The sequence below is a fragment of the Odontesthes bonariensis genome, chromosome 11, assembly GCF_027942865.1.
Source record: "Odontesthes bonariensis isolate fOdoBon6 chromosome 11, fOdoBon6.hap1, whole genome shotgun sequence".
Lineage (NCBI taxonomy): Eukaryota > Metazoa > Chordata > Actinopteri > Atheriniformes > Atherinopsidae > Odontesthes > Odontesthes bonariensis.
In genome coordinates, this window is record NC_134516.1 from 5,107,385 (window position 1) to 5,134,828 (window position 27,444).

At 48.8% G+C, this 27,444-nt stretch overlaps 2 protein-coding genes across 2 annotated transcripts in view; both read left to right on the forward strand.

Annotated features, from left to right (window-relative positions):
• Nucleotides 1-1,768: 1,768 nt before the first annotated feature.
• Nucleotides 1,769-27,444, forward strand: part of LOC142391506 (uncharacterized) — a 139,105-nt gene continuing 113,429 nt past the window's right edge. The window contains exons 1-5 of the mRNA XM_075477323.1: nucleotides 1,769-2,903; nucleotides 8,548-8,658; nucleotides 8,743-8,835; nucleotides 8,919-9,071; nucleotides 9,150-9,260. Coding sequence (XP_075333438.1) covers nucleotides 8,591-8,658; nucleotides 8,743-8,835; nucleotides 8,919-9,071; nucleotides 9,150-9,260 — 425 coding nt within the window. The 5' untranslated portion in view covers nucleotides 1,769-2,903; nucleotides 8,548-8,590. The remainder of the gene's footprint in view (nucleotides 2,904-8,547; nucleotides 8,659-8,742; nucleotides 8,836-8,918; nucleotides 9,072-9,149; nucleotides 9,261-27,444) is intronic.
• LOC142391941 (NLR family CARD domain-containing protein 3-like) lies at nucleotides 10,287-17,721 on the forward strand. Its single transcript, XM_075478137.1, has 8 exons — nucleotides 10,287-10,308; nucleotides 11,310-13,098; nucleotides 13,198-13,362; nucleotides 13,950-14,123; nucleotides 14,503-14,676; nucleotides 15,861-16,025; nucleotides 17,065-17,111; nucleotides 17,238-17,721. Exons 1-8 carry the CDS (start codon nucleotides 10,287-10,289, stop codon nucleotides 17,570-17,572), a joined length of 2,871 nt encoding a protein of 956 aa, XP_075334252.1. The 3' UTR covers nucleotides 17,573-17,721.

Sequence of the window (27,444 nt, forward strand, 5' to 3'; positions counted from 1 at the left end):
CATCTATGGTGTTATATATATTTACTTCTAGAAAAAGGCTAAAAAGTATTTTTTCAGCAATATAACTTTAATAGAAAGTTGAGACAACTGTCTGTAAAAGCAAACTTTGAGTAAAGTGTCAGAGGAGCCCTGTACTCAGCTCAGCTTTATTTTTCTTCACTGTGCCCACCATAGTAAGTCTCCTCCTGAGAATTTCTTGTCCGACGCTGGTAAAGAAATAGTCAGTGATATTGTGACCCTGAAGTCCAGCAGTCATATGGAGGACCACACGTTCTCCTGGGTTTCCCTCAGGGATCCACTCGCAGCTTTGCCTGTGTAAATCTGTAGATTCCAGGCATAGCTGATCACAGGCTGCCCAGATTTCTGTGCCGTACTTCCCTGGCTTACTGGGGATGTATTGCCAGAAGGGGCATTTTCCTCTGAAAGGGAGAAGACGTTCATCCGCTGTCACCTTCTGCCCCGGGTTGAACATCAGTGGAACTTTTTTCCTTAAAGGTTTGTAACAGCAACGATGACTCTTTTTAGTGTCAGTGGCATAAACAGCTCAGAACATGGGCTGATGTCACTGATTGTGGTCACAGCACACCTTGTGATTCCAGGGGTCATTCTGACGGCGTCTGCAGCTGCTGCCCTGCCGTCATGTACATCAGGAGCTCCTGAGCTCCAGCAGATCTGACCATGTTTGGACTTTCAGCTTCAGCACCGGTGACCTCCTCATCAGACTCATCAGATGAGGGACTTCTGGATGATATTCCACTTTGTCTTTGCCTCCTCAGAAACCTGCTCATCCGTATCTCCATGCTGCTCTGTGTGCTCTCCCTCATTTTCACCCAAAATATTATCCCGACCTTCTCTCACTGAAAATCTTCTTTTCATCTCTGCATGCTGCACATTGGAAATGTTCCCTCTGCAGGTCACCAGCTCTATACTGAACTGACCTCCCATGTGTGGACATGCCCGTCTTTGCTTGTTCTGTTTGTGTGCAGGTACACTGGATAACAAGGCAAAGTGAGAATCCCCTGAAGCTCACATGATGAGGAGAGGAGCTGCTGTCAGTGTGTTGCTGACAGTGCACTTATGATGTCAGCTGTGGCTCCAATTATTGCTTTATGATCTTATTTTTGTAACTGGGTCGAAACCAACCCTAACAACACCAAATTTCAACCTGAGTGTAGGAGCCATTCCCTCAGTTTATTTATTTTGCAATTTCTTAATGCCTGCAATTGTTGTATTTTTGTGAGACTATGCCCCCTACAGGCAAAAGAGGCTTATAAATTGGGAGGCTACCTGGAGGAGGCGTGGCTGACTAGGAGAGCAGAGTCTTTGACCATGGCTTGCTGTGACTCACCTGTGCAGTTGAACATTGTACTTACTGTACTGGATTCCTGGATTTTGGTCGCTCAAACACAAGCGTCAAAAGGTTGTCAGTCACCACCAAAAAAGGGACAAAACAAATGGACTTTTAAAGTAGGATAATTTGTCAATTAACTGAGCTTTTTATAATTTAGTTTTATTTTGTTGTTCCTGACAATAGATAAATCAAGATAAATCCACTCCAGGTTACTGTAAATATGACAAACTGTGGTACTCATCCCATCATCACCATGACAACAGCACTGTTGGAGCTGATGCATGAACAAAGGACAGAGAACTTTTAACAGTTTATTAGTATCAGTTTTACACACAGACAGCTGCATCCAGGATGACTCTGATTGGTGTGCAGACCAGAGAGATGTCACCTTGATGTGTTCACAGTTTGTCACATGATGACAGATGTTTTTAGTCTACCTGCACACATCTGGTGCATCTGGAGCAGCACTAAAGCTACAGAGCTGCTGCACAGAACAAATCCCAGTTTAAACCCTGGTTTTGGTATATTTTATGCTGATTATCAGCGAACAGACCTATTCTGTTCCATCACTGTGAGCCTTCCCAACATTAGGACTGAGTTCTGCCTACATGGATGGGACAGTAACGGGACACAACAAAATAACTAAAGAGAGAAGAAGAGACTGAGCAGGAAGGGCCAGTAACGAATGACATTATGAAAGTGAACTGTGCACACAGCAGATTCAGAGCAGGAGGTCAGTCCTCACCCATCAACGTGTTTAACTGTTTGAAGCTCTCGGCTGCAGGAAGGATTCTGGGCAAATGTGTTGACAGTGTAGATTGTTTTCAGTAATTTCTTTTTCATCCATGCAGTTTAAAATCACAGAGATTTAAGATTCCTCAGATCAGATGATTTTTTTATTTTATTTTACCTTTATTTTACCAGGAAAACAGACCCGTTGAGATTAAAAATCTCTTTTACAAGGGCGTCCTTGCAAGATGATCCGGACTCTCTTGCATTAGCTCTCTGATCTCAGTGAGACACTTCCTGGTTGAATAAAGGCGATGAGGTGAGCTTCCGTTAGCTTTGCATTCACAGAGCTGCTGGAATTTCCCTTCAGCAGGTTACTTTGTACTTTTAGACAAAAAAGTACATTTCAGAGTATGTATTACCAAATATTTTCTCTACATGAATTATCACATGTGTGTATAATGAAATATCTTTTAATGTATTCTGTGTGTAAATTCTCCCAGGAAGGTAGTATCATATGATATGTCAGGTTGTGTATGTTTTTCTGTCACTTTAGTAAAATGCCAGGCAGAGGACAGTGAAAGTGCTTGTGGAACTTGGACAATAATGTACAAAACGGGGGAGATTTTATTCATTTTTATTAAGAAATAATGTGGTACAGCCGGGTAGTGAAGCTTTGGACGTCATCATTTTCGGCTCCTCCCCTAAATGAAGGAAGCCTCCACACACACTTCGAAGCCTCCGCACATCACACATTACATCAGGAGTTCCACCATTGAACGCTGTTCATTTCTGGTGTTTCAACTTCAGCTCTAAATTATTTGTAAGTTCAAACTTTCCTGTTTGTTTCTGCTCTGTAATGTTGGAGAAAAGGGTTCACTTCTTATTTCAGAACAGACTTTGATCAGTTTGTGTTTGAAGACAAATCTACATGATTATGAGATTACTAATGAACTGGAATCAATCAACATGATCGGCTGATGTTTTTTTTGTTTGTTTCCTTCACAAACAAACTACTTCATGTTTTTATTTCCTGGAATCAAAGTGTCGTCTCCACCATTAAAGTCAGAAAGAGCAGCTTCCTCTCAGAGCGTAGTTTTACAGTTGCTCGTCATTATGGACATGTGACTGACTATAAATATCAGTCAGTTCTTAGCTTACAGTGATGTTTCTTTTTTTTTTTTTTTTTTTTTTGTAAGGCCCAGATTGTTGGGGAACCCTTCTTGAATAACCTTGTCATACAAGCACAAAGTCGCAGCATGTACAATGTTTGAATGTGAAACATGTGGCACACGCGATGTGAAATCTGCCCTTTGAGTGGACGACGTACTGTAGGCTGGCCAGCTGTCACTCGGCCTACACCGTGACTATCAGGAGGTACTTCTGTAATGTCTCAAGTCATTTCAGTGCAATTTATTTTCATTAATTTTAGAAGCTTCTTGGTCCTTGCATTTGAAACAAACATCCAGAACTGTTACATATGTATTTAGACTCACTTCATATAATCCCTTACCAGCGCCCGCTGTAATTTGTTGAAACTTGATTAAACGACAGAAATGTCAAAAAAAAAAAAAAAAAAAAGAAAAGCTTCCTCTCAGAGCTTCCGTTATAAAACTGTGACGCAGTGTATGTATGAAGATGTGAAGAGTTCATTGTGGTTCAGTCTTTTCACTTCCTGCATATTGCTGCAGGATCCAGTTGGACCAATCAGAACCTGCCGTGTGGGATTCTGTCGCTTTTTCAGTCAGACTTCACATTCAGACTGAAATCATTCTTTAACATAATCCTTTAGTTTCTGTTGCTGATATATGGAGCAACGCGATAGTTCTGGCAGATCACGTAGTCAACGCGCCCTTTGCCTATTGGCTGACGCCGACCCAACCCTTATGGCTGCCCACAAACCAACTGCGCTTATGAGTAATCAGCTGCTGCAATTGGATGCTGGCATTTGGGGCGCTTCATTTAAACTTGGTTTGCTGTCACTGCTCTTTTTGCTTTCTGCTTGCAAGACGTAGAGCCGATCAGCATACACGCCGATGCTAGTATTATTATTGCTGCTGCTGCTTACCCTGTCGTCCGGCATGGATCCCTGCCTGCCGGCGGAGTCGGAGATTCGGCTAAGATGGACGCCGTGGAGGACACTCAACCTTCTTAAGTCCAGCTGAGCCAAGACGCGACACCGGGCGGGCTGTCCACAGCGCGCCGCGGGCAGAGTCGAGGTAGGCCGCGGCAGGCTCCTGTACGTGGCAGGGCTGCCGCGGTTAGACACGCGGCTTATTTTACACCGATTTCACATGATTTCGTGTGACTCTAGCTGTGTGGCGCGGGTCTTATGCCGGCGCATTTGGATTACAAACCATCCTCCTAATTGGTCCGTTTGGATGCTTCTAAGGTGGAGCGCGCGCCTCACCTCCCCAGCAGGTGCTACACGCTGCTGATTGGTATGTCTGCATTACAGCCTGATGGGTGCGGCGCCACTTGTCGTGCCGGGGTGTCGAGTGCTTTTTGCCTGTGGTTCGGTTCATTCGCCGCCGTGTGTCCGGGGATGGTTATTGCCCTTGCTCAAATAGGGAGCATAACCCAACTATAGCTATAATCGAATTAATCTCATCATGTAGATCCACTGCGATTATTATTGCTCAGGTATGTTCTGCTTGTATTAATTCGGCTCATCGTTTTGATAGGCCCTGAATGAAGAGCTGATCTACGTAGATAAACACTGCTGCTTTGCTTGGATCTCGTTTCTGCTGTTCTCGGGTCTGTTCTGTTCTTGGATCCTGCTCTGCTTAGATCTTGTGCTGCTTTACTTGGATTCTGTTCTGCTTTACTTAGGTCTGTTCTGCTGAGCTTGGATTCTGCTGCTTGGATCCTGTTCTGCTTTGCTTGGATCTCATTTTGCTGTTCTTGGACCAGATCTTGCTCTGCTATGCTTGGATGTTGCTCTGCTTTGCTTGGATGTTACTCTGCTTGAATGTTGCTCTATTGCTTTATTTGCTCTATTTTGTTGAAATTGGTAACTGTCTCAGACCAAATGGCTATGACCTGTGGGGTTCCCCAGGGGTCAATCCTGGGACCCGTATTGTTCAATCTGTACATGCTTCCACTAGGCCAGCTAATACGCAGCTATAATGTGTCCTACCACAACTATGCAGATGACACTCAGATCTACGTGTCACTGACGGCAGGAGAACATGGGCCTGTAGATACACTGTGTTGCTGCATCGAACAGATCAGTGTGTGGATGCAAAACAATTTCCTCCAGCTAAACTCAGACAAAACTGAAATCATTGTCTGTGGCCCACAGAAACAAAGAGAAAGTGTTATCAGTTACCTTGAGACTCTCTCTCTAAAACCTAACTATCAAGTTAGAAATCTCGGGGTAATATTGGACTCAGACCTGAACTTTAACAGCCACATTAAATCTGTAACATCAGCAGCTTTTTACCATCTAAAAAACATTGCCAGAATCAAAGGAATAGTGTCTAAACCAGACTTAGAGAGACTGATCCATGCGTTTGTCTCCAGCAGGTTAGACTACTGTAACGGCCTGCTCACTGGGCTCTCTAAACGGGCTATAAGACAGCTGCAGTACATCCAGAATGCTGCTGCTCGTGTCCTGACTAGAACCAGGAAATACGACCATATTAGTCCAGTGCTCAGCTCTCTGCACTGGCTTCCTGTCGCTCAGAGAATAGACTTTAAAACAGCTCTGCTTGTGTACAAGTCTCTTCATGGTCAAGCGCCAAAGTACATCTCTGACATGTTAAAGACATATGAACCAACTCGGGCTCTGAGAACCTCAGGGAGGGGTCTCCTGCTGGGGCCCAGAGTCAGGACTAAACCAGCTGAGGCTGCGTTTCAGTTTGATGCTCCTAAAGTCTGGAACAGTCTTCCAGAAGATGTGAGACAGGCCTCAACTCTGACAATGTTTAAATCCAGGCTGAAAACAGTTCTATTTAGCTGTGCATATGACACCTGAAAGTATTTTATCTGCACTCTTTGCTTTTTAATTAATTAAAGATTATTTTAATGGATTTTTAATTTCTTTATTTTATTTTTAATTTCTTTTTCATGATTTTATTGCCTTCTTGTGATTTTATGTAGCTGTGAAGCACTTTGAATTGCCCTGTGTATGAATTGTGCTCTACAAATAAAATTGCCTTGCCTTGCCTTGCCTTGCCTTGCTTTGCTTGGATGTTGCGTTGCTTGGATGTTGCTCTGGTTTGTTTGGATGTTGCTCTGCTTTGCTCGGATGTTGCTCTCCTTTGCTTGGATGTTGCTCTGCTTGGATGTTGCTCTGCTTGGATGTTGCTCTGCTTGGATGTTGCTCTGCTTGGATGTTGCTCTGCTTGGATGTTGCTTTGCTTGGATGTTGCTCTGCTTTGCTTGGATGTTGCTCTGCTTTGCTTGGATGTTGCTCTGCTTTGCTTGGATGCTGCTCCGCTTGGATGCTGCGCTGCTTGGATGCTGCTCTGCTTGGATGTTGCTCTGCCTTGCTTGGATGTTGCTCTGCTTTGCTTGGATATTGCTCTGCTTTGCTTGGATGTTGCTCTGCTTGCTTGGATCCTTTTCTGCTTTACTTGGGTCTGTTCTGTTGAGCTTGGATTATGCTTTGCTTGGATCCTGTTCTGCTTGCTTGGATCCTGTTCTGCTTTGCTTGGATCTTGCTCTGCTTTGCTTTGATCGTTTTGCTGTTCTTGGATCGGATCTTGCTCTGCTTTGCTTGGATCGTTTTGCTGTTCTTGGATCGGATCTTGCTCTGCTTTGCTTGGATCTTGCTCTGCTTTGCCCTGCCGCAAAGAGCTGTCGCTGCTGTGGAGACCGACTATATATTTTATGGTGTACCTAAGTGGTTGAGTTCAATTCTTACCCCAATTAAATACTCGCATCACATTTCAGTCTGTGTTAATGTAGGCCTACGGCAGTACCACCTTTTAACGTCAAGCTTAGTCGCGGTTTAATAATTATTTTTGTAATACTACTACTACTAATCATAATGGTGACACACGTTTGGTAGCTAATATTTTGTTGGGGGGAGGATACCATGGTTCCAACTAATCCAATTGGCTGGTCTGCGTTCCGGTATGGTCTGTTTGGAGGGTATGTTGCCTTTACAGCAAATGGAAGGCACTCCACCGCACTGTCGGTGTGTGTGACATGAAGCATTTTTCAGAAAAGGCAAAAAAAAACACGAGTCCAGCAAGGCGCATCTGAATTGTGCCATGAAATTAGCTATGCTAGGTAATGCTTTGCGACAAGTTTCCCTCTTTTTGAAATGTAGGCAGTATTAATTCCTTTCACAAACTTTCTCTTCGCTCATTTTCACGGGGCTTTAGTGTTTGTTGTATGGCAGACTTTTATGCGAGTGCGCACACCCCCCCCTGCGTATGGTTGCATAGACTATTGGCCTATTGCGAATGCTCCATAAAAGCTTGCATTTTGATAACGCAGATCATCTGCCCCGCCTATTTTCCAGACCACGAGCCGCTACTGCCTCCATCTCGCTTTCCGTGAAGTTCTTCTTTTTTCCCATCTTATTCATCTTTTTTCTTTATTTTCTGATTGTGCAGAGAGGGGAATCACAGGTGCAGAGCTCATTTAAATATGATTTGCATATTTAAGTAGGGACGTGGACAGGGAGGAGTCGGGTGCTCCGACATGTGCGCTCAGTTCCACATTGATTGGGATGTACACAGGAAATGTGCTTGGATTGATGCGTGCGCACAGATTCATACATCCAGATATTTTTGTGCGTAGGAGGGCATTTGGGTTTGAGCGTACGCCATGTTTCAGGAGGAAATCCACTCAAGTCTTTGTATATGAGGCCCCAGGACTGTAACTTTAAGTTTCTGACTGAGAATGTGAAGCTGACATCCTGCAGCGGTTTGGTTAGACGCCATGTTGGATTCCTGCTTCCTCTGAGGCTCTTGTGTGTGTACTGACCCTGAATGCTAACTGCTAGCTGGTGGATTGTGTTTGTGCGCTCAGACTGCGGCATCAGCCTCCAACATCTCCCCCTGAAAGCTGAATGCTGAACATATGAGTCCACTGCGTGTTAAAACAATACATTTCTGGGGCGGTTGGTGGCGTAGTGGGTTAAGCAGCCGCCCCATGTACAGAGGCTTAGTCCTCGATGCAGCAGGCCCTGGTTCGACTCCCGCACCGAGCGGCCCTTTGCTGCGTGTCTTCCCCATCTCTCTGCCCCCTGCTTCCTGTCTCTCTCACACTGTCCTATCATTAAAGGCATAAAAAGCCCCCAAAAATACTTAACAAAAACAAAAAAACAACACAATTCTGATGAGTTCATATTGAAACAAGTCTTTATTATCAGAGCACAAGATCTGACACATGGAGAGGAGGATGTGAGCTGCTGTGCAGATGAATGATGTGTGTTTCCTCTGCAGAAGAAGGTAGAAAGTGTGTGTGTGAGCTGCTGTGCAGATGAATGATGTGTGTTTCCTCTGCAGAAGAAGGTAGAAAGTGTGTGTGAGCTGCTGTGAGCTCAGCAGCATGGATCAGAGTGAGGACACTGAAACCTCTCTGTGTGGGGAACATGAGAGCCAGAGCAAAGCTCAGAGGTGAGGTGACCATCTCTAACTGTCCATGACTCTTCTCCATGTCCCAGCTCAGCGCTCACATCACCAAACCACCTTTATTCACAGGAAGGGACAGAGACCTGGACCCAGGAGGGGGTCCTCACAGAGCCACTTGCAGAAGGATCTCCCACTTTTCAGCTTACAGGCCTCGAAAGCAGAGTAAGTTAGCATCAGGTCATTGATTTAGAGGTTATTAAGTATATCATGCATGCAGGCTGAAAAACATTTTTTTTTCCCATCAGGATCCACCAGAGACCAGAACCAGAACCAGAACCTGAACCTGAACCTGATCCTGAACCAGAACCTGAACCTGAACCCAGCTGTGTGTCCTTTAAGAGCGACCTGTCAAAGGACGATTTTCTTGATTTCAAAAGATTCCTTTCATCTGACAAAAAGTAAAATACATGATTAAGATATTTAACTTAAAATGCATTCAGCTTTGACATCATTGAGCTGTAATGTTTTTCTATCAGGATCCACCAGACACTGGAACCAGAACCTGAACCCAGCTGTGTGTCCTTTAAGAGCGACTGGTCGAAGGATATTATTACTGAATTCCGTCCTGATGTTCCATCAGCCCAGCAGTGAGTATCTGTCAGTATTCAGTGGAGGCTGCATCATGTTTCAGATGATAACCAGTTTCCAGCTGAATTACTTGAGACTTGGATCAGTTGTTGATGTCTCTGGTGAGACTAATTCGCTGCATCATGTGTGTGATGTGATGATTTAGTTCAGTCCTGCAGCTCTTTATTAAAACAAAGGGAGAATATTGCTGAATATCTGTCCACTGATGTGGCTTCTTCACAGGATGCTGATTATGCAGTGAACTGGGCGGCTGATGCAGAAATATTCCCTTCTCACACGTTGTGTTTAATGACGTCAGTTTAAAACCAGCTTCTGAAGCAACAAGAACAAAATGACCAAACCAGCCCAGTGATGTTTATAGATATATAAAAAATATATATATAAGTGTTTATAATTGTATAATTATAATTGCATTTTTATTGCTTTATTATGTCTGCTGCTGGATTTTGTTCATAACTCCAATCGCTAACCAAGCCTAGGTTGCTGACGTTAGCTGAGGTTAGCTGGCAGCAATATCACTGAACGTTGGGTTAGCAAAACAATTACACCAAAAACACGAACTTACCAGCAAGGGATGCACGAGCGTCATCTCTCCGTTTTCTTTTCTTTCTTTTGTCAGCGCCAGAATCATGTGGCCTTTTACTTGACATTCTTAATCTTCTTCACTGTTAACGGGCATAACTCGGAAAACGTCAGGTGGGAGGATGCTCCACCCAGAGCTATAGAGTAATACAGAGTTTTTTACACCACTCTGGCTCCACCACCTCCGATGCGGTAACTTTGAAGACTGTACCATTTCAGGAAGGGGGGGGGGGGGTTGTTATAGATAAGGTAAACACATCTAATTTGCCCGAATCGAGTAATAGGGCACAGAATTAAGAAAAACGCTGGGCCTGTTCATGACTAATTTATATAATTTATTTCATGTAATAATATAATAACTATCATGACATTTCTTTTACAACCTTAATTTTGGGGGCCCCCGCCAGGTACTTGGGGCCCTACGCACTCTGCGTACTCTGCGTATGCGGAGCGGCGGGCCTGCTGGTGCGAGCCCAGAGTGAGGAGACCCATCCAATAAGGCGTACGTTCCAGCACGTCATGAGGCATCTACGTATATACGTCTATGTACAGCACCTGTGTCCACAGGGAAGCTGTGCAGCAAGCAGCTGAGGGTCGCTGGTGATTGGTCTGAATCTGAGGGTTAAAAGCTTCAGAGTGTGTGTGTTTATCAGCATTGAGCTCTGTAAGATCACAGAGCTGCCACCAGGGGGAGCTGTAACATTGTTCCACAACAGCCACACTGACTCTCGGACCAGTAAAGCTTTCCCACTACAGGGAGTCCTCTGATCCACTGCTCACACCCACACATCCCTTCATGGAGCTTCACCTTGTGTTGCTCTCTGTGTGGACAGACACAATGTGAGCTCATTCTTCATGATTCCTCCACAGAGTGGACCAGCAGAGCTCAGAGGGTCCCAGTGGTCCGTCTGCCCAGCAGCATCAAACACAGCTGGACTCCATATTTATGGTCTGTACATGTACAACAACTACTTTTCCATCTGTTCTGCTCACAGCCATCTCCATGCTGCACTCTGTAGACCAGCGGGTTGTCAGTGTGTCCAACATGGATCTGATGTTTGGCTCCATGGTTTCAGTCTGATGGGCTCATTCATATAGTTTTCTGTTCCAGCTGCTGGAGGACAACATGCTCACTTTTGTGAAGGAGGAGCTGAAGAAGATGCAGAAGGCTCTGAGTCCAGATTACCCAGAATGCTTAGAGAGTCAGAGGGAGGGTGAGGATGAAGAGCAGAGGAGCAGCAGAGAGGCATTAGTGAAGATCACAGTTCACTTCCTGAGGAGAATGAAGCAGGAGGAGCTGGCTGACCGTCTGCAGAGCAGTAAGAGGATTTCTCTAAAGGTTTAACCTGCTGGATAAATGACACATTTACTGATGTCTCAGCACACAGAACAGCAGATGTTCAGATACTCATTCTGTACAGGGTGGAAATGTCTGTTTACTGATGTTATTTCTTGTCTTCATTCAGAACTTGTTGCTGCAGTTTGTGGACGTAAAGTTAAATGGGCTCTGAAGAAGAAGTTCCAATGTGTGTTTGAGGGGATTCCTAAAGCAGGAAAGCCAACCCTTCTGAATCAGATCTACACAGAGCTCTACATCACAGAGGGAGGGAGCGGAGAGGTCAATGATGAACATGAGGTCAGACAGATTGAAGCAGCATCCAGGAAAGCAGGCAGAGCAGAAACATCCATCAGACAGGAAGACATCTTTAAAGGCCCACCTGGAAGAGATGAACCAATCAGAACAGTGCTGACAAAGGGAGTGGCTGGCATTGGGAAAACAGTCTTAACACAGAAGTTCACTCTGGACTGGGCTGAAGGCAAAGCCAACCAGGACATCCACTTCATGTTTCCATTCACTTTCAGAGAGCTGAATGTGCTGAGAGAGAGAAAGTTCAGCTTGGTGGAGCTTGTTCATCACTTCTTTACTGAGACCAAAGCAGCAGGAATCTGCAGCTTTGAACAGTTCCAGGTTGTGTTCATCTTTGACGGTCTGGATGAGTGTCGACTTCCTCTGGACTTCCACAGCAAGGAGCCCCTGACTGATGCTACAGAGCCCACCTCAGTGGATGTGCTGCTGACAAACCTCATCAGGGGGGAGCTGCTTCCCTCTGCTCGCCTCTGGATAACCACACGACCCGCAGCAGCCAATCAGATCCCTGCTGGCTGTGTTGGCATGGTGACAGAGGTCAGAGGGTTCACTGACCCACAGAAGGAGGAGTACTTCAGGAAGAGATTCAGAGATTCAGAGCAGGCCAGCAGGATCATCTCCCACATCCAGACATCCCGAAGCCTCCACATCATGTGCCACATCCCGGTCTTCTGCTGGATCACTGCTACAGTTCTGGAGGATGTGTTGGACACCAGAGAGGGAGCAGAGCTGCCCAGCACCCTGACTGAGATGTACATCCACTTCCTGGTGGTTCAGGCCAAAGTGAAGAAGCTCAAGTATGATGGAGGAGCTGAGACAGAGCCACACTGGAGTCCAGAGAGCAGGAAGATGATTGAGTCTCTGGGAAAACTGGCTTTTGAGCAGCTGCAGAAAGGAAAGCTGATCTTCTATGAATCAGACCTGACAGAGTGTGGCATCGATATCTCAGCAGCCTCAGTGTACTCAGGAGTGTTCACACAGATCTTTAGAGAGGAGAGAGGGCTGTACCAGGAGAAGGTGTTCTGCTTCATCCATCTGAGTGTTCAGGAGTTTCTGGCTGCTCTTCATGTGCATCTGACCTTCATCAACTCTGGACTCAACCTGATGGAGGAACAACCAAAGTCTAAGAAGTCTGAAACACTAACAGAGACTCTCTTCCATCAGAGTGCTGTGAACAGGGCCTTAGAGAGTCCAAATGGACACCTGGACCTGTTCCTCCGCTTCCTCCTGGGTCTTTCCCTGCAGACCAATCAGAGGCTCCTACGAGGCCTGCTGACACAGACAGGAAGTAGCTCACAGACCAATCAGGAAACAGTCCGTTACATCAAGAAGAAGATCAGTGAGGATCTGTCTGCAGAGAGAAGCATCAATCTGTTCCACTGTCTGAATGAACTGAATGATCGTTCTCTGGTGGAGGAGATCCAACAGGCCCTGAGTTCAGGAAGTCTCTCCACAGATAAACTGTCTCCTGCTCAGTGGTCAGCTCTGGTCTTCATCTTACTGTCATCAGGAAAACATCTGGATGTGTTTGACCTGAATAAATACACTGCTTCAGAGGAGGCTCTTCTGAGGCTGCTGCCAGTGGTCAAAGCCTCCAACAAAGCTGTGTGAGTACAGATATAGAGGGATGTGTATGAATATCCTGCTGCTGTTTCTATAGGAGAGCAAGTCCCAGATTCCTACTTCTCTCATTATTTCCTCCTCAGACTGAGCAGCTGTATCCTCTCAGATGAAGGATGTGCAGCTCTGCTCTCAGCTCTCAGCTCCCAGTCCTCCAGCCTGACACAACTGGACCTGAGTATCTGCGGCTCAGGAGTGAAGCAGCTGTCTGATGGACTGCAGAGTCCTCACTGTAACCTGGAAGCTCTCAGGTCAGGTTTCTCTGCTGTTTCAGCTTCATACAGTCTCTGTGATGCAATAATCTGAAAACATCTTCACATCTGTTTTAAATCCACAAAGTAAAACGTCTCCAGATCTGTGTCACTTTCCTCTGATCTAGTCTGCAACAACCCAAAGCTTGGGCTGGTGTAATTCTAAATGGTATCAAAGTTTTGTTAAAGTACAACAGTTACAGTTAAGTAAAGGGCACACAAAAAGAAGAAAATATAATGAATTTTTCTTTAATTAAAAGTAGTTGGCGGGCTTATTAAAATCATATATCTGTGGATCAGCCTTCATGAATCACTAATAAAGTGTTTCTGTGTATAGTGAGATATTTGTGGGCGATGGGAGACATTTCATCATCTCTGCTGTGGATTAGTAATTAAAGTCCATTAAAAACATGAATATAAAACACCAAGAATGGAACCATAGTGCACATCACCAGATTCAGAGACTCCTCAGTGGAAGTTACAGAGATATTGTGGCTGCAGAGCAGCTTCACATCATTACTGTCCCTTATGTGACTGTTCTTATTAAATGTGACTGAATGTAAGACTGTTTAACATCTTCTCCTCAGGCTGAGCGTCTGTAACCTCTCAGATGAAGGATGTGCAGCTCTGTCCTCAGCTCTCAGCTCCCAGTCCTCCAGCCTGACAGAACTGGACCTGAGTAACAACAACCTGCAGCAGGATTCAGGAGTGAAGCTGCTGTCTGGACTGCAGAGTCCAACCTGTGGGCTGGAAACTCTCAGGTGAGGCTGTTTTCATGCTGCAGCAGAGTGCTGATAAATGTTAGCCTTTGTTCCCGGTGGGCAGCTCTGAAGTCAGCCCCACCATCAGTCTGATGGGATCAGTTCCTCAGCTGTGTTCCCCATGAAAGCCTCTGCTGTTTGAATCAGATTCTGAGACTGTCTCTGATGAGCTGCAGCTCCAGGGTGGAAAGGCTCAGCCACCGTGTGGACTCCTTGTTTCACTCATGATGCGTCTCTGAGCATAAAAACCACCGCACGGACACGATCACAGGCTTCTAACCCTGATGTTCCCTCTAAGTGGGCTTTCAGTCCACAGTCAGCATTGGAGCTGACTGGTTCTGATCCCAGCTGTTCTTTTTCTCTGTAACTGTCTCCTCAGGCTGAGCGTCTGTAACCTCTCAGATGAAGGATGTGCAGCTGTGTCCTCAGCTCTCAGCTCCCAGTCCTCCAGCCTGACACAACTGGACCTGAGTAACAACAACCTGCAGGATTCAGGGGTGAAGCAGGTGTCTGCTGGCCTGAAGAGTCCAAACTGCAGACTGGAAACTCTCAGGTAACAGAACACCTGTGGATGCTCTTTGTATGATTGTTCCAGCAGCTTTAGGCCTCTGACACCACAGGAACTCACCTGAACCTGGAACCTGAACCTGGAACGACCTGGAAAGTCTTTTTTGGCTCATTTGCTCAGTTTCCTTTTGGGCTGCGTTCTCCTCCAGTAAATAATGTAGAGTGCAGATTCCTACAAAGTTCTTTGAGTGAGTTGTCCTCCTGAGCCCACCTGATGGGCGGGGCCAACCAGCTGTAAACAAGCGTTGGACCTGGTTCCTTCTGACTGAACTGATACGCATGACATTACGTTCCCTTTCAGTGGATTCCCTCGCTACATCACATACAGTACGGGACACGTATACTCGCCCCGCAGAGCAGCCGCCAAACCGGGCTCAGAACCGTGTTCAGGCTTCTAGGGGCCCATGATTAAGAGGGGCCCAGAGAGGCCCCCATAAAGTTATAACACTGACAGAAAATAATGTGACACCAAGTTATTAACTAACTTATAGTCACAAATTTTTTTTATTTACAATGTTCCGGTAACAATAACTTTATTTGTTTTGGAAACATTACCCCCCCTCCCCCCCCTCTCTATTTATGTGAAATGGTTCAGTCCGACTGGATCAGCTGCAGCGCCGCAGCGGGTAAGAAGGCAGAGAAGGCAATATGCCTCAAAGTCAGGTAGCCAAACACGAACAGAAAGGAAAGAAAGAGGAGAAGGAAAAGTAGAAGGAACACATTTTTGAAAAACAAAAACGGACTGAAAATGCCATCAAAAATAGCATCAAAATGCATAGTTTTCTGTAAAATAACATCATAAATTCATCATAATTCATCATAAAGCCTCCTGACCGGCTGTTTGGGGCCCATGAAAATAATTCTTAAATCCCTAGCGGCGCCCCTGCTGACGAGCGTCTCAGGTTCACATCAGTGAAATCAGCTTCTTCTTCACTGCTGCTCTCACTGTGGTGCAGAGCATATTTCTATCTGAACAGGACTCAGTGGGGAGTGTCTGCATGTGTTCGGGGCTAAAATGGCAGCAGAAATCAGGTCCATCCACGTGTGTGTAGTTTGATTGTGACTCAGATTTCTGAAGACACAGAGTCAGTAATGTGAGACAGCTGCAGACATTCAGCTTCAGCTTCAGAGCAGTTCTCTCAGAGTTTCTGTTGTTGTGTGTGTCTGCAGCCTGTCAGGCTGTCTGATCACAGAGGAAGGCTGTGCTTCTCTGGCTGAAGCTGTGACCTCCAACCCCAAATCCCATCTGAGAGAGCTGGACCTGAGCTACAACCATCCAGGAGCCTCAGGAGAGAAGCTGCTGAGGGCCGCACTGAAGGATCCACACACACTCAGGTATGGAGAGGCCTGCTGCAGCCTCACAATGTCTGATAGAGGAGGCAGAGCTGGGAACATGTTCTCTGTCCTGCACTCAGCCCTGTGCTTCTGCTTCCTGCTGAGTGTTACATGAACAATCACACATGTAGGAGCCTGTTTCCTTTGCTCACAGCACCAACGCTGGTTGGACATGAACAGCAGATATTTGTGGAGGAGGTCTCCAAGGAGAACATCTGCAGGAACAACAGTGAGAAGTGTCTGTTGGTCCTCTGACCCTGGATCAGACACAGAGATGGGTCCAGGACATGTTAGCCTAGCTTAGCACAAAGATTTCTAGAACCATGTTCAGCGTACATCTGGAAATGCGTACATGTGAGTTAGACCTGCGTCCTGAGAGAGGATCTGGATGTTTGGCTGCCCTGAAACCTTCTGAGAGGAGGAGTCAGCAGAAACAATGTGACCATCAGGAGAGACCATGATGTTAGAGACTGAAGAGATTTCAGCTCAGTGTTTAAAGCTCATATTTGGCTTCAGAAAGGAGAGAAAAATCAAAGTGAAAATTCTTCCAAAGTTGAAGAGTTGAATTCAGAGACAGAAACTTCATCATCTCCATCATCTGACTGCAGAAAACATTTAGTTTGAACTTGTTTTTTATTGGGTTTTCAGCGCCGACGTTCAGTTTCTACACTTTTCTCTATCCATCTGATGGAGGTCCCAAACCTTCTGGATCCAGATGTTATATGAAGGGGGGGTTCAGCCATCTAATAGTTCTGCAGCTCAGTGCTGCTGTGAGTAATATATTTACAGATGTTTCTCTGGCCTCCCATTCAGCCCTTTAGGCATCACTCCTAATAGAGCCACAGCAGCATCCCGAGGTACAGAGCATCAGATACCTCTCCCCAGAGTGTCTTTACTTTGGGACATAAGCAGAATATATGGCTATGACTGGCAGCATGTGCTCCACCATTCCTCCAGCATCAGCTGGAATGGGACCGGCTCATTCTAGATACTATTTCTGGAGTCCTGAAACATGTGACAGTTATTTTCCTGCTTTCAGGGTGGAGCCTGCTGGAGAACGATGGCTGACACCAGGGCTGAGGAAGTGTGAGTGTGTTCTTCATCTGATTCATGGCATCCAGCCATCGTCACACTGTCACATCACTCATTGATCAAAGTGAACAGATGATGGATCAATAACTGCAGCTGGACTGTGTTTGTTCTCTCCATCAGATTCCTGTCAACTCACAATCGACACAAACACAGTGAGCAGAGAACTGAAACTGTCTGACAGCAACAGGGAGGTGACACGTGTGGAGGAGGTTCAGCCATATCCTGATCATCCAGACAGGTTGGATGTCTGGCCTCAGCTGCTGTGTGGAAATGTTCTGACTGGCCGCTGTTACTGGGAGGTGGAGTGGAGAGGAAGAGTTAATATATCAGTGAGTTACAGAGGAATCAGCAGGAGAGGAGGAGGCAGAGACTGTGCGTTTGGATGGAACGATCAGTCCCGGAGTCTGTTCTGCTCTGATGGCGGTTACTTTGTCAACATGAAAGCATATTTCTGAAATGTGTGCTTGATACCCTGAACTATAAGTGGATGTCTGGGCTTTGCCATCAGTGCTGTAATTCAGGACTTTACCTTTAGAAGCCTCCTAAGGTGATGTTTGTTGTGATTTATAAATATGGTGTCAAAATAAAACTGAAGTGAATTTGCCTGAATTGTGCTTTTATTTGCACCGGAAATAGTTTTATCTCCACGCTGCAGCACGTCCGAATGAATAGAAGCCAAGTGTGTGAAAATAAAAGCTCCAGTGAAGAATATGAGCAAAATGACTGAAAACAGCTTTGAGCTGTAGTTCCTGTGGGTGAGTGATGCCACGAGCTGAGCTTGTGTAGCGTTTAAAGTACGGCACGTCCCATCATACATGGCTGCTAAACAGGAGCGAGCATAAAGAAAGCCAAAGTGATCCGTTTTCATACTTAAGGTTTCAGTTTCATCCCATCTTTGGTTTGTGAAATGTGCATTTGTGAGTTGTGTTTCAACACTGTAAGCAGGTGGCATAGTTTAGCTTGGATCTTAATTAGACTGATTGTAATTTGAGCGGCAGGTAAGTTTGGTAAAATAAAGCCAAATATCAGCCTTTGTTGTAGAAATATGACTACTTTGCAAGGAAAGAAAAAGCAGGCGAATGAAAAGTTACTAAAGCAGGAGTTTTCCCTTGAAAAAGTCCATCTTTGGAGAATAAAACAACAGAGTTGTTAACAGAGTTTCTCCGAGTTTGGGGCTGGTTGGGTGCTTTTGAATGGATTATCCCATGTCGTTTTGTGTCTCTGCGAGAGGCCAAAAGACGGGTGATAATAATATTCTTCTCAGCACTGATGAGTTGTAATCGGGGCTCAAAATGAACACCAGCCAAATTCAATTCAATTCAATTCATTTTTATTTATATAGCGCCAAATACAACAAATGTCATCTCAAGGCACTTAGATAGTAAGTCCAATTCAAGCCAATTGGAATTCAATTAATTAATAATAATCATAATTCATAAAATAATCCAATTCGTTCATATAGAGCCAATTCAAAAACAATTTCCTAGCTAAGAAAACCAACAGATTGCACTGAAAACTGCGGGTGAAAGTTATTTTTGGCTTGTATTAAAAAAAAAACTCATCGGCTTGGCCGATGATAAGTGAGGAACTTTACCATCTATTTGGCGGGAGGCGAAATGATTATGGGCAGTCTATGCGCGGGACGCGCGAGCGCAGTTTCTATGGGAACGCATCCGCCGAGGCTGCCGCACTAGGGGAGCGGGTCCCTCTTGGTTTGGAAATACGATAGACGCCGGTGTTCAGTCGATTTCTCCTGCTTGTCGAGAATTGCTACTTTGCCCATGCGCCGAGCTGATTTTCTGAGTTTCGTTTTCACGCCCATCATGTTTTGCTACCCTGCGTCTGATTATTTTCTCTTTTGGAAGACATGCAAAGTAATAAAACACTTATCGTATTAACAAGCAGTTAGCTTAACATGCACAAATGGGGTGTCTGTCATTCAGCATTTGATTTTTGTATTTGGGACACTTCTGTCTTTATTTAGGCGACTCTGCTCCATCATGGTGAATGAATGCATTGAGCCGGGGTCGAGCATTATTTGCCAGCGTGTTATTGGTACAAATACAGACGCAAACACTAACAAAATGTGGCGATGGTTGGGACAGCCGGCCGTGAAGAGAAAAGATATGCCTGCCAAAGGAGGGGAGGAGGAGGATGATATTTTGAAAAAATTGGAATCCGGCATGGTGACAGTTTGCGCACACGCCGGCCCCACTTTGTGTGAAAAGGGGAAAATGGAACTGATTTAGACGGATCCGAAGACAGTTCAGAGAGCTCGGACGATGTTTAAGCATCTCACAGTATCCCCCTCATAATTAGTCTCTGCACATTGTGTTTAATTTTGTGCATTATCCGCAGCACTAAAACATGGTTAGAAAGTTGTTCAATATTTCCATTTTTGTAGATTCAGGGTTGACATGAATATAAATCAGTTTTAAAGTAATTTTTTGACGTACACAAAATGTGACCCTGAATAGTATGTGAGGGTTGAGGAGTAATGAAATGTTAAAATAAGTTTTGTATGTACATAAGTTTAATGATTGTCATTCTTTTAATTGGATATACATTCCCAATTTGACTGTAAAATGAATTTAAGCTTTTATTTAAGCCTTTAATTTAAGCTTTAGTCAATATATTGAAATGAGTGGGTCTCATCTCGTCTTTTTTGCAGGGAAAAATATGTGGCTAGTGGATATTCTGATTGGCTGGTAACTTGAGAAATTTACTGGCCACATTGGCTGGTGATGAAAAAAGTAAATATAGAGCCCTGGTTGTAATGATAATAATAAATACAGTAAAGAAAGAAGAGACGCAGGTAACTACAGAAGAGACAGAGCTTCCTGCTTTACGTAGCAGAATTAGCTCCTGATGATAGAGACTCCACCCCCTAAGACAGAGACTCCTCCCCCTGATGACAGAGACTCCACCCCCTAAGACAGAGACTCCTCCCCCTGATGACAGAGACTCCACCCCCTAAGACAGAGACTCCTCCCCCTGATGACAGAGACTCCTCCCCTAATGACAGAGACTCCACCCCCTAAGGCAGAGACTCCTCCCCCTGAGAGACTCCTCCCCCTAAGAGACTCCTCCCCCTGAGAGGCTCCTCCCCTAAGACAGGGACTCCTCCCCCTAAAAGACACCTCCCCCAGAGACTCCACCCCCTAAAAGACACCTCCCCCAGAGACTCCTCCCCTGAGACAGAGACTCCTCCCCCTGAGACAGAGACTCCTCCTCCTAACAGACTCCTCCCCCTAACAGACTCCTCCCCCTAAGAGACTCCTCCCCTTAAGAGACTCCTCCCCCTAAGAGACTCCTCCCCTTAAGAGACTCCTCCCCCTAAGACAGAGACTCTACCCCCTAAAAGACACCTCCCCCAGAGACTCCTCCCCTGATGACAGAGACTCCTCCCCCTGAGACAGAGACTCCTCCTCCTAACAGACTCCTCCCCCTAACAGACTCCTCCCCCTAACAGACTCCTCCCCCTAAGAGACTCCTCCCCTTAAGAGACTCCTCCCCCTAAGAAAGAGACTCTACCCCCTAAAAGACACCTCCCCCAGAGACTCCTCCCCTGATGACAGAGACTCCTCCCCCTGAGACAGAGACTCCTCCTCCTAACAGACTCCTCCCCTAACAGACTCCTCCCCCTAACAGACACCTCCCACTGAGAGACTCCTCCCCCTAAGAGACTCCTCCGCCTAAGGCAGAGACTCCTCCCACTGAGGAAGAGACTCCTCCCCCTAACAGACACCTCCCCCAGAGACTCCTCCCCTGAGACAGAGACTCCTCCCCTAATGACAGAGACTCCTCCCACTGAGAGACTCCTCCCCCTAAGAGACTCCTCCCCCTAAGGCAGAGACTCCTCCCCCTAACAGACTCCTCCCCTAACAGACTCCTCCCCCTAACAGACACCTCCCACTGAGAGACTCCTCCCCCTAAGAGACTCCTCCGCCTAAGGCAGAGACTCCTCCCACTGAGGAAGAGACTCCTCCCCCTAACAGACACCTCCCCCAGAGACTCCTCCCCTGAGACAGAGACTCCTCCCCCTGATGACAGAGACTCCTCCCACTGAGAGACTCCTCCCACTGAGAGACTCCTCCCCCTAAGATAGAGACTCCTCCCCCTGAGACAGAGACTCCTCCCCCTAAGAGACTCCTCCCACTGAGGAAGAGACTCCTGCCCCTGATGACAGAGACTCCTGCCCCTGATGACAGAGACTCCTCCCCCTGAGAGACTCCTCCCCCTGAGAGGCTCCTCCCCCTAAGAGACTCCTCCCCCTGAGAGACTCCTCCCCCTAAGAGACTCCTCCCACTAAGACAGAGACTCCTCCCTCTGAGAGACTCCTCCCCCTAAGAGACTCCTCCCACTGAGGGAGAGACTCCTCCCCCTAAGAGACTCCTCCCACTAAGACAGAGACTCCTCCCCCTAAGAGACAACTCCCCCAGAGACTCCTCCCATTGAGGCAGAGACTCCTCCTCCTAACAGACTCCTCCCCCTAAGAGACTCCTCCCCCTAAGAGACTCCTCCTCCTAACAGACTCCTCCCCCTAAGAGACTCCTCCCCCTAAGAGACTCCACCCCCTGAGACAGAGACTCCTCCCCCTGAGAGACTCCTCCCCCTAAGACAGAGACTCCACCCCCTAAAAGACTCCTCCCCCTGATGACAGAGACTCCTCCCACTGAGGCAGAGACTCCTCCTCCTAACAGACTCCTCCCCCTAAGAGACTCCTCCTCCTAACAGACTCCTCCCCCTAAGAGACTCCTCCCCCTGAGGCAGAGACTCCTCCCCCTAAGAGACTCCTCCCACTAAGACAGAGACTCCTCCCTCTGAGAGACTCCTCCCCCTAAGAGACTCCTCCCACTGAGAGACTCCTCCCTCTGAGAGACTCCTCCCCCTAAGACAGAGACTCCTCCCCCTGAGGGAGAGACTCCTCCCCCTAAGAGACTCCTCCCACTAAGACAGAGACTCCTCCCCCTAAGAGACTCCTCCCACTGAGGCAGAGACTCCTCCCCCAGAGGGAGAGACTCCTCCCCCTAAGAGACTCCTCCCCTAATGACAGAGACTCCTCCCCCTAAGAGACTCCTCCCCTTGAGAGACTCCTCCCCTAATGACAGAGACTCCTCCCCCTAAAACAGAGACTCCTCCCCCTAAGAGACTCCACCCCCTGAGACAGAGACTCCACCCCCTAAAAGACTCCTCCCCCTGAGACAGAGACTCCTCCCCCTGAGAGACTCCTCCCCCTGAGACAGAGACTCCTCCCCCTAAGACAGAGACTCCTCCCCCTGAGAGACTCCTCCCCCTGAGGCAGAGACTCCTCCCACTAAGAGACTCCTCCCCCTAAGACAGAGACTCCTCCCCCTAAGACAGAGACTCCTCCCCCTGAGACAGAGACTCCTCCCCCTGAGGCAGAGACTCCTCCCACTAAGAGACTCCTCCCTCTAAAACAGAGACTCCTCCCCCTGAGGCAGAGACTCCTCCCCCTAAGAGACTCCTCCCCCTAAGAGACTCCTCCCTCTAAAACAGAGACTCCTCCAACTAAGACAGAGACTCCTCCCCCTGAGGCAGAGACTCCTCCCACTGAGGCAGAGACTCCTCCCCCTGAGAGACTCCTCCCCCTAAGAGACTCCTCCCACTGAGAGACTCCTCCCACTGAGGCAGAGACTCCTCCCCCTAAGAGACTCCTCCCCCTAAGAGACTCCTCCCTCTAAAACAGAGACTCCTCCAACTAAGACAGAGACTCCTCCCCCTGAGGCAGAGACTCCTCCCACTGAGGCAGAGACTCCTCCCCCTGAGAGACTCCTCCCCTAAGAGACTCCTCCCACTGAGAGACTCCTCCCACTGAGGCAGAGACTCCTCCCCCTAAGAGACTCCTCCCCCTGAGGCAGAGACTCCACCCCCTGAGACAAAGACTCCTCCCCCTGAGAGACTCCTCCCCCTAAGACAGAGACTCCACCCCCTAAAAGACTCCTCCCCCTGATGACAGAGACTCCTCCCCCTGAGACAGAGACTCCACCCCCTAAAAGACTCCTCCCCCTGAGACAGAGACTCCTCCCCCTGAGAGACTCCTCCCCCTGAGACAGAGACTCCTCCCCCTAAGACAGAGACTCCTCCCCCTGAGAGACTCCTCCCCCTGAGGCAGAGACTCCTCCCACTAAGAGACTCCTCCCTCTAAAACAGAGACTCCTCCCCCTGAGGCAGAGACTCCTCCCCCTAAGAGACTCCTCCCTCTAAAACAGAGACTCCTCCAACTAAGACAGAGACTCCTCCCCCTGAGGCAGACTCCTCCCACTGAGGCAGAGACTCCTCCCCCTGAGAGACTCCTCCCCCTAAGAGACTCCTCCCACTGAGAGACTCCTCCCACTGAGGCAGAGACTCCTCCCCCTAAGAGACTCCTCCCCCTGAGGCAGAGACTCCTCCCACTGAGGCAGAGACTCCTCCCCCTAAGAGACTCCTCCCCCTGAGAGACTCCTCCCCCTAAGAGACTCCTCCCCTAAGAGACTCCTCCCCCTGAGAGACTCCTCCCCCTGAGAGACTCCTCCCCCTAAGAGACTCCTCCCCCTAAGAGACTCCTCCCCCTGAGAGACTCCTCCCCCTGAGAGACTCCTCCCCCTAAGACAGAGACTCCACCCCCTAAAAGACTCCTCCCCCTGATGACAGAGACTCCTCCCACTGAGGCAGAGACTCCTCCTCCTAACAGACTCCTCCCCCTAAGAGACTCCTCCCCCTAAGAGACTCCTCCCCCTAAGAGACTCCTCCCCCTGAGAGACTCCTCCCCCTAAGACAGAGACTCCTCCCCCTGAGGGAGAGACTCCTCCCCCTAAGAGACTCCTCCCACTAAGACAGAGACTCCTCCCCCTAAGAGACAACTCCCCCAGAGACTCCTCCCATTGAGGCAGAGACTCCTCCCCCAGAGGGAGAGACTCCTCCCCCTAAGAGACTCCTCCTAACAGACTCCTCCCCCTGAGACAGAGACTCCTCCCCCTGATGACAGAGACTCCTCCCACTGAGGCAGAGACTCCTCCCCCTGAGGCAGATACTCCTCCTCCTAACAGACTCCTCCCCCTAAGACAGAGACTCCTCCCCCTAAGAGACTCCTCCCACTAAGACAGAGACTCCTCCCTCTGAGAGACTCCTCCCCCTAAGAGACTCCTCCCACTGAGGGAGAGACTCCTCCCCCTAAGAGACTCCTCCCACTAAGACAGAGACTCCTCCCCCTAAGAGACAACTCCCCCAGAGACTCCTCCCATTGAGGCAGAGACTCCTCCTCCTAACAGACTCCTCCCCCTAAGAGACTCCTCCCCCTAAGAGACTCCTCCTCCTAACAGACTCCTCCCCCTAAGAGACTCCTCCCCCTGAGGCAGAGACTCCTCCCCCTAAGAGACTCCTCCCACTAAGACAGAGACTCCTCCCTCTGAGAGACTCCTCCCCCTAAGAGACTCCTCCCACTGAGAGACTCCTCCCTCTGAGAGACTCCTCCCCCTAAGACAGAGACTTCTCCCCCTGAGGGAGAGACTCCTCCCCCTAAGAGACTCCTCCCACTAAGACAGAGACTCCTCCCCCTAAGAGACTCCTCCCACTGAGGCAGAGACTCCTCCCCCAGAGGGAGAGACTCCTCCCCCTAAGAGACTCCTCCCCTAATGACAGAGACTCCTCCCCCTAAGAGACTCCTCCCCTTGAGAGACTCCTCCCCTAATGACAGAGACTCCTCCCCCTAAGACAGAGACTCCTCCCCCTAAGAGACTCCTCCCCCTGAGACAGAGACTCCACCCCCTAAAAGACTCCTCCCACTGAGGCAGAGACTCCTCCCCCAGAGACTCCTCCCCCTGATGACAGAGACTCCTCCCCCTAAAACAGAGACTCCTCCCCCTGATGACAGAGACTCCTCCCACTGAGAGACTCCTCCCCCTAAGATAGAGACTCCTCCCCCTGATGACAGACTCCTCCCCCTGAGACAGAGACTCCTCCCACTAAGAGACTCTTCCCTTGAGACAGAGACTCCTCCCCCTGAGAGACTCCTCCCCCTGAGACAGAGACTCCTCCCCCTGAGGCAGAGACTCCTCCCCCTGAGGCAGAGACTCCTCCCACTGAGGAAGAGACTCCTCCTCCTAAGAGACTCCTCCCCCTGAGAGACTCCTCCCTCTAAGAGACTCCTCCCCCTAAGAGACTCCTCCCCCTAAGACAGAGACTCCTCCCCCTGAGGCAGAGACTCCTCCCCCTGAGGCAGAGACTCCTCCCCTAATGACAGAGACTCCTCCCCCTAACAGACTCCTCCCCCTAACAGACTCCTCCCCTTAAGAGACTCCTCCCCTGAGACAGAGACTCCTCCCCTGAGACAGAGACTCCTCCCCTAAGGCAGAGACTCCTCCCCCTGAGAGACTCCTCCCCCTAAGAGACTCCTCCCCCTAACAGACTCCTCCCCCTAACAGACTCCTCCCCCTGAGACAGAGACTCCTCCTCCTAAGACACTCCTCCCCCTGAGGCAGAGACTCCTCCCCCTGAGACAGAGACTCCTCCCCCAGAGACTCCTCCCACTGAGGCAGAGACTCCTCCCACTAAGACAGAGACTCCTCCCCCTAAGAGACCCCTCCCCCTAACAGACTCCTCCCCCTAAGAGACTCCTCCCCTAAGATAGAGACTCCTCCTCCTAACAGACTCCTCCCCCTAACAGACTCCTCCCCCTAAGAGACTCCTCCCCCTGAGAGACTCCTCCCACTAAGACAGAGACTCCTCCCCCTAACAGACTCCTCCCACGAAGGAAGAGACTCCTCCCCCAAGAGACTCCTCCCACTAAGACAGAGACTCCTCCCTCTGAGAGACTCCTCCCCCAAGAGACTCCTCCCCCAAGATACTCCTCCCCCTAAGAGACTCCTCCCACTGAGGAAGAGACTCCTCCCCCAAGAGACTCCTCCCCCAAGAGACTCCTCCCCCAAGAGACTCCTCCCCCTAAGACACAGACTCCTCCCCCTAAGAGACTCCTCCCCCTAAGAGACTCCTCCCCCTAAGAGACTCCTCCCACTGAGGAAGAGACTCCTCCCCCAAGAGACTCCTCCCCCTAAGACACAGACTCCTCCCCCTAAGAGACTCCTCCTCCTAACAGACTCCTCCTCCTAACAGACTCCTCCCCCTAAGACAGAGACTCCTCCTCCTAACAGACTCCTCCCCCTAAGAGACTCCTCCCCCTGAGAGACTCCTCCCCCTGAGAGACTGCTCCCCCTAAGAGACTCCTCCCCTTAAGACAGAGACTCCTCCCCCTGAGAGACTCCTCCCCCTAAGACAGAGACTCCTCCCCCTAACAGACTCCTCCCCCTAAGAGACTCCTCCCCCTAAGACAGAGACTCCTCCCCCTAAGAGACTCCTCCCCCTGAGAGACTCCTCCCCCTAACAGACTCCTCCCCCTGAGGCAGAGACTCCTCCCCTGAGACAGAGATTCCTCCCCCTAAGAGACTCCTCCCCCTGAGAGACTCCTCCCACTAAGACAGAGACTCCTCCCCCTGATAGACTCCTCCCCCTGAGAGACTCCTCCCCCTAACAGACTCCTCCCCCTGAGGCAGAGACTCCTCCCCTGAGACAGAGATTCCTCCCCCTAAGAGACTCCTCCCCCTGAGAGACTCCTCCCACTAAGACAGAGACTCCTCCCCCTGAGAGACTCCTCCCCCTGAGAGACTCCTCCCCCTAACAGACTCCTCCCCCTGAGGCAGAGACTCCTCCCCTGAGACATAGACTCCTCCCCCTAAGAGACTCCTCCCCTTAACAGACTCCTCCCCCTGAGAGACTCCTCCTCCTAAGAGACTCCTCCCCCTAAGAGACTCCTCCTAAGAGACTCCCCCCACTAAGACAGAGACTCCTCCCTCTGAGAGACTCCTCCTCCTAAGAGACTCCTCCCCTGAGGCAGAGACTCCTCCCCCTGAGAGACTCCTCCCCCTAAGAGACTCCTCCCCTTAACAGACTCCTCCCCTAAGAGACTCCTCCCACTGAGGCAGAGACTCCTCCCCCAAGAGACTCCTCCCCCTAAGAGACTCCTCCCCCTGAGGACGAGACTCCTCCCCCTAAGAGACTCCTCCCCCTAACAGACTCCTCCCCTGAGGACGAGACTCCTCCCCCTAAGAGACTCCTCCTCCTAACAGACTCCTCCCCCTAACAGACTCCTCCTCCTAACAGACTCCTCCCCGAGGCAGAGACTCCTCCCCCTAAGAGACTCCTCCCCCTGAGTTAGAGACTCCTCCCCCTAAGAGACTCCTCCCCCTGAGGCAGAGACTCCTCCCCCTAAGAGACTCCTCCCCCTAACAGACTCCTCCCCCTGAGGCAGAGACTCCTCCCCCTAAGAGACTCC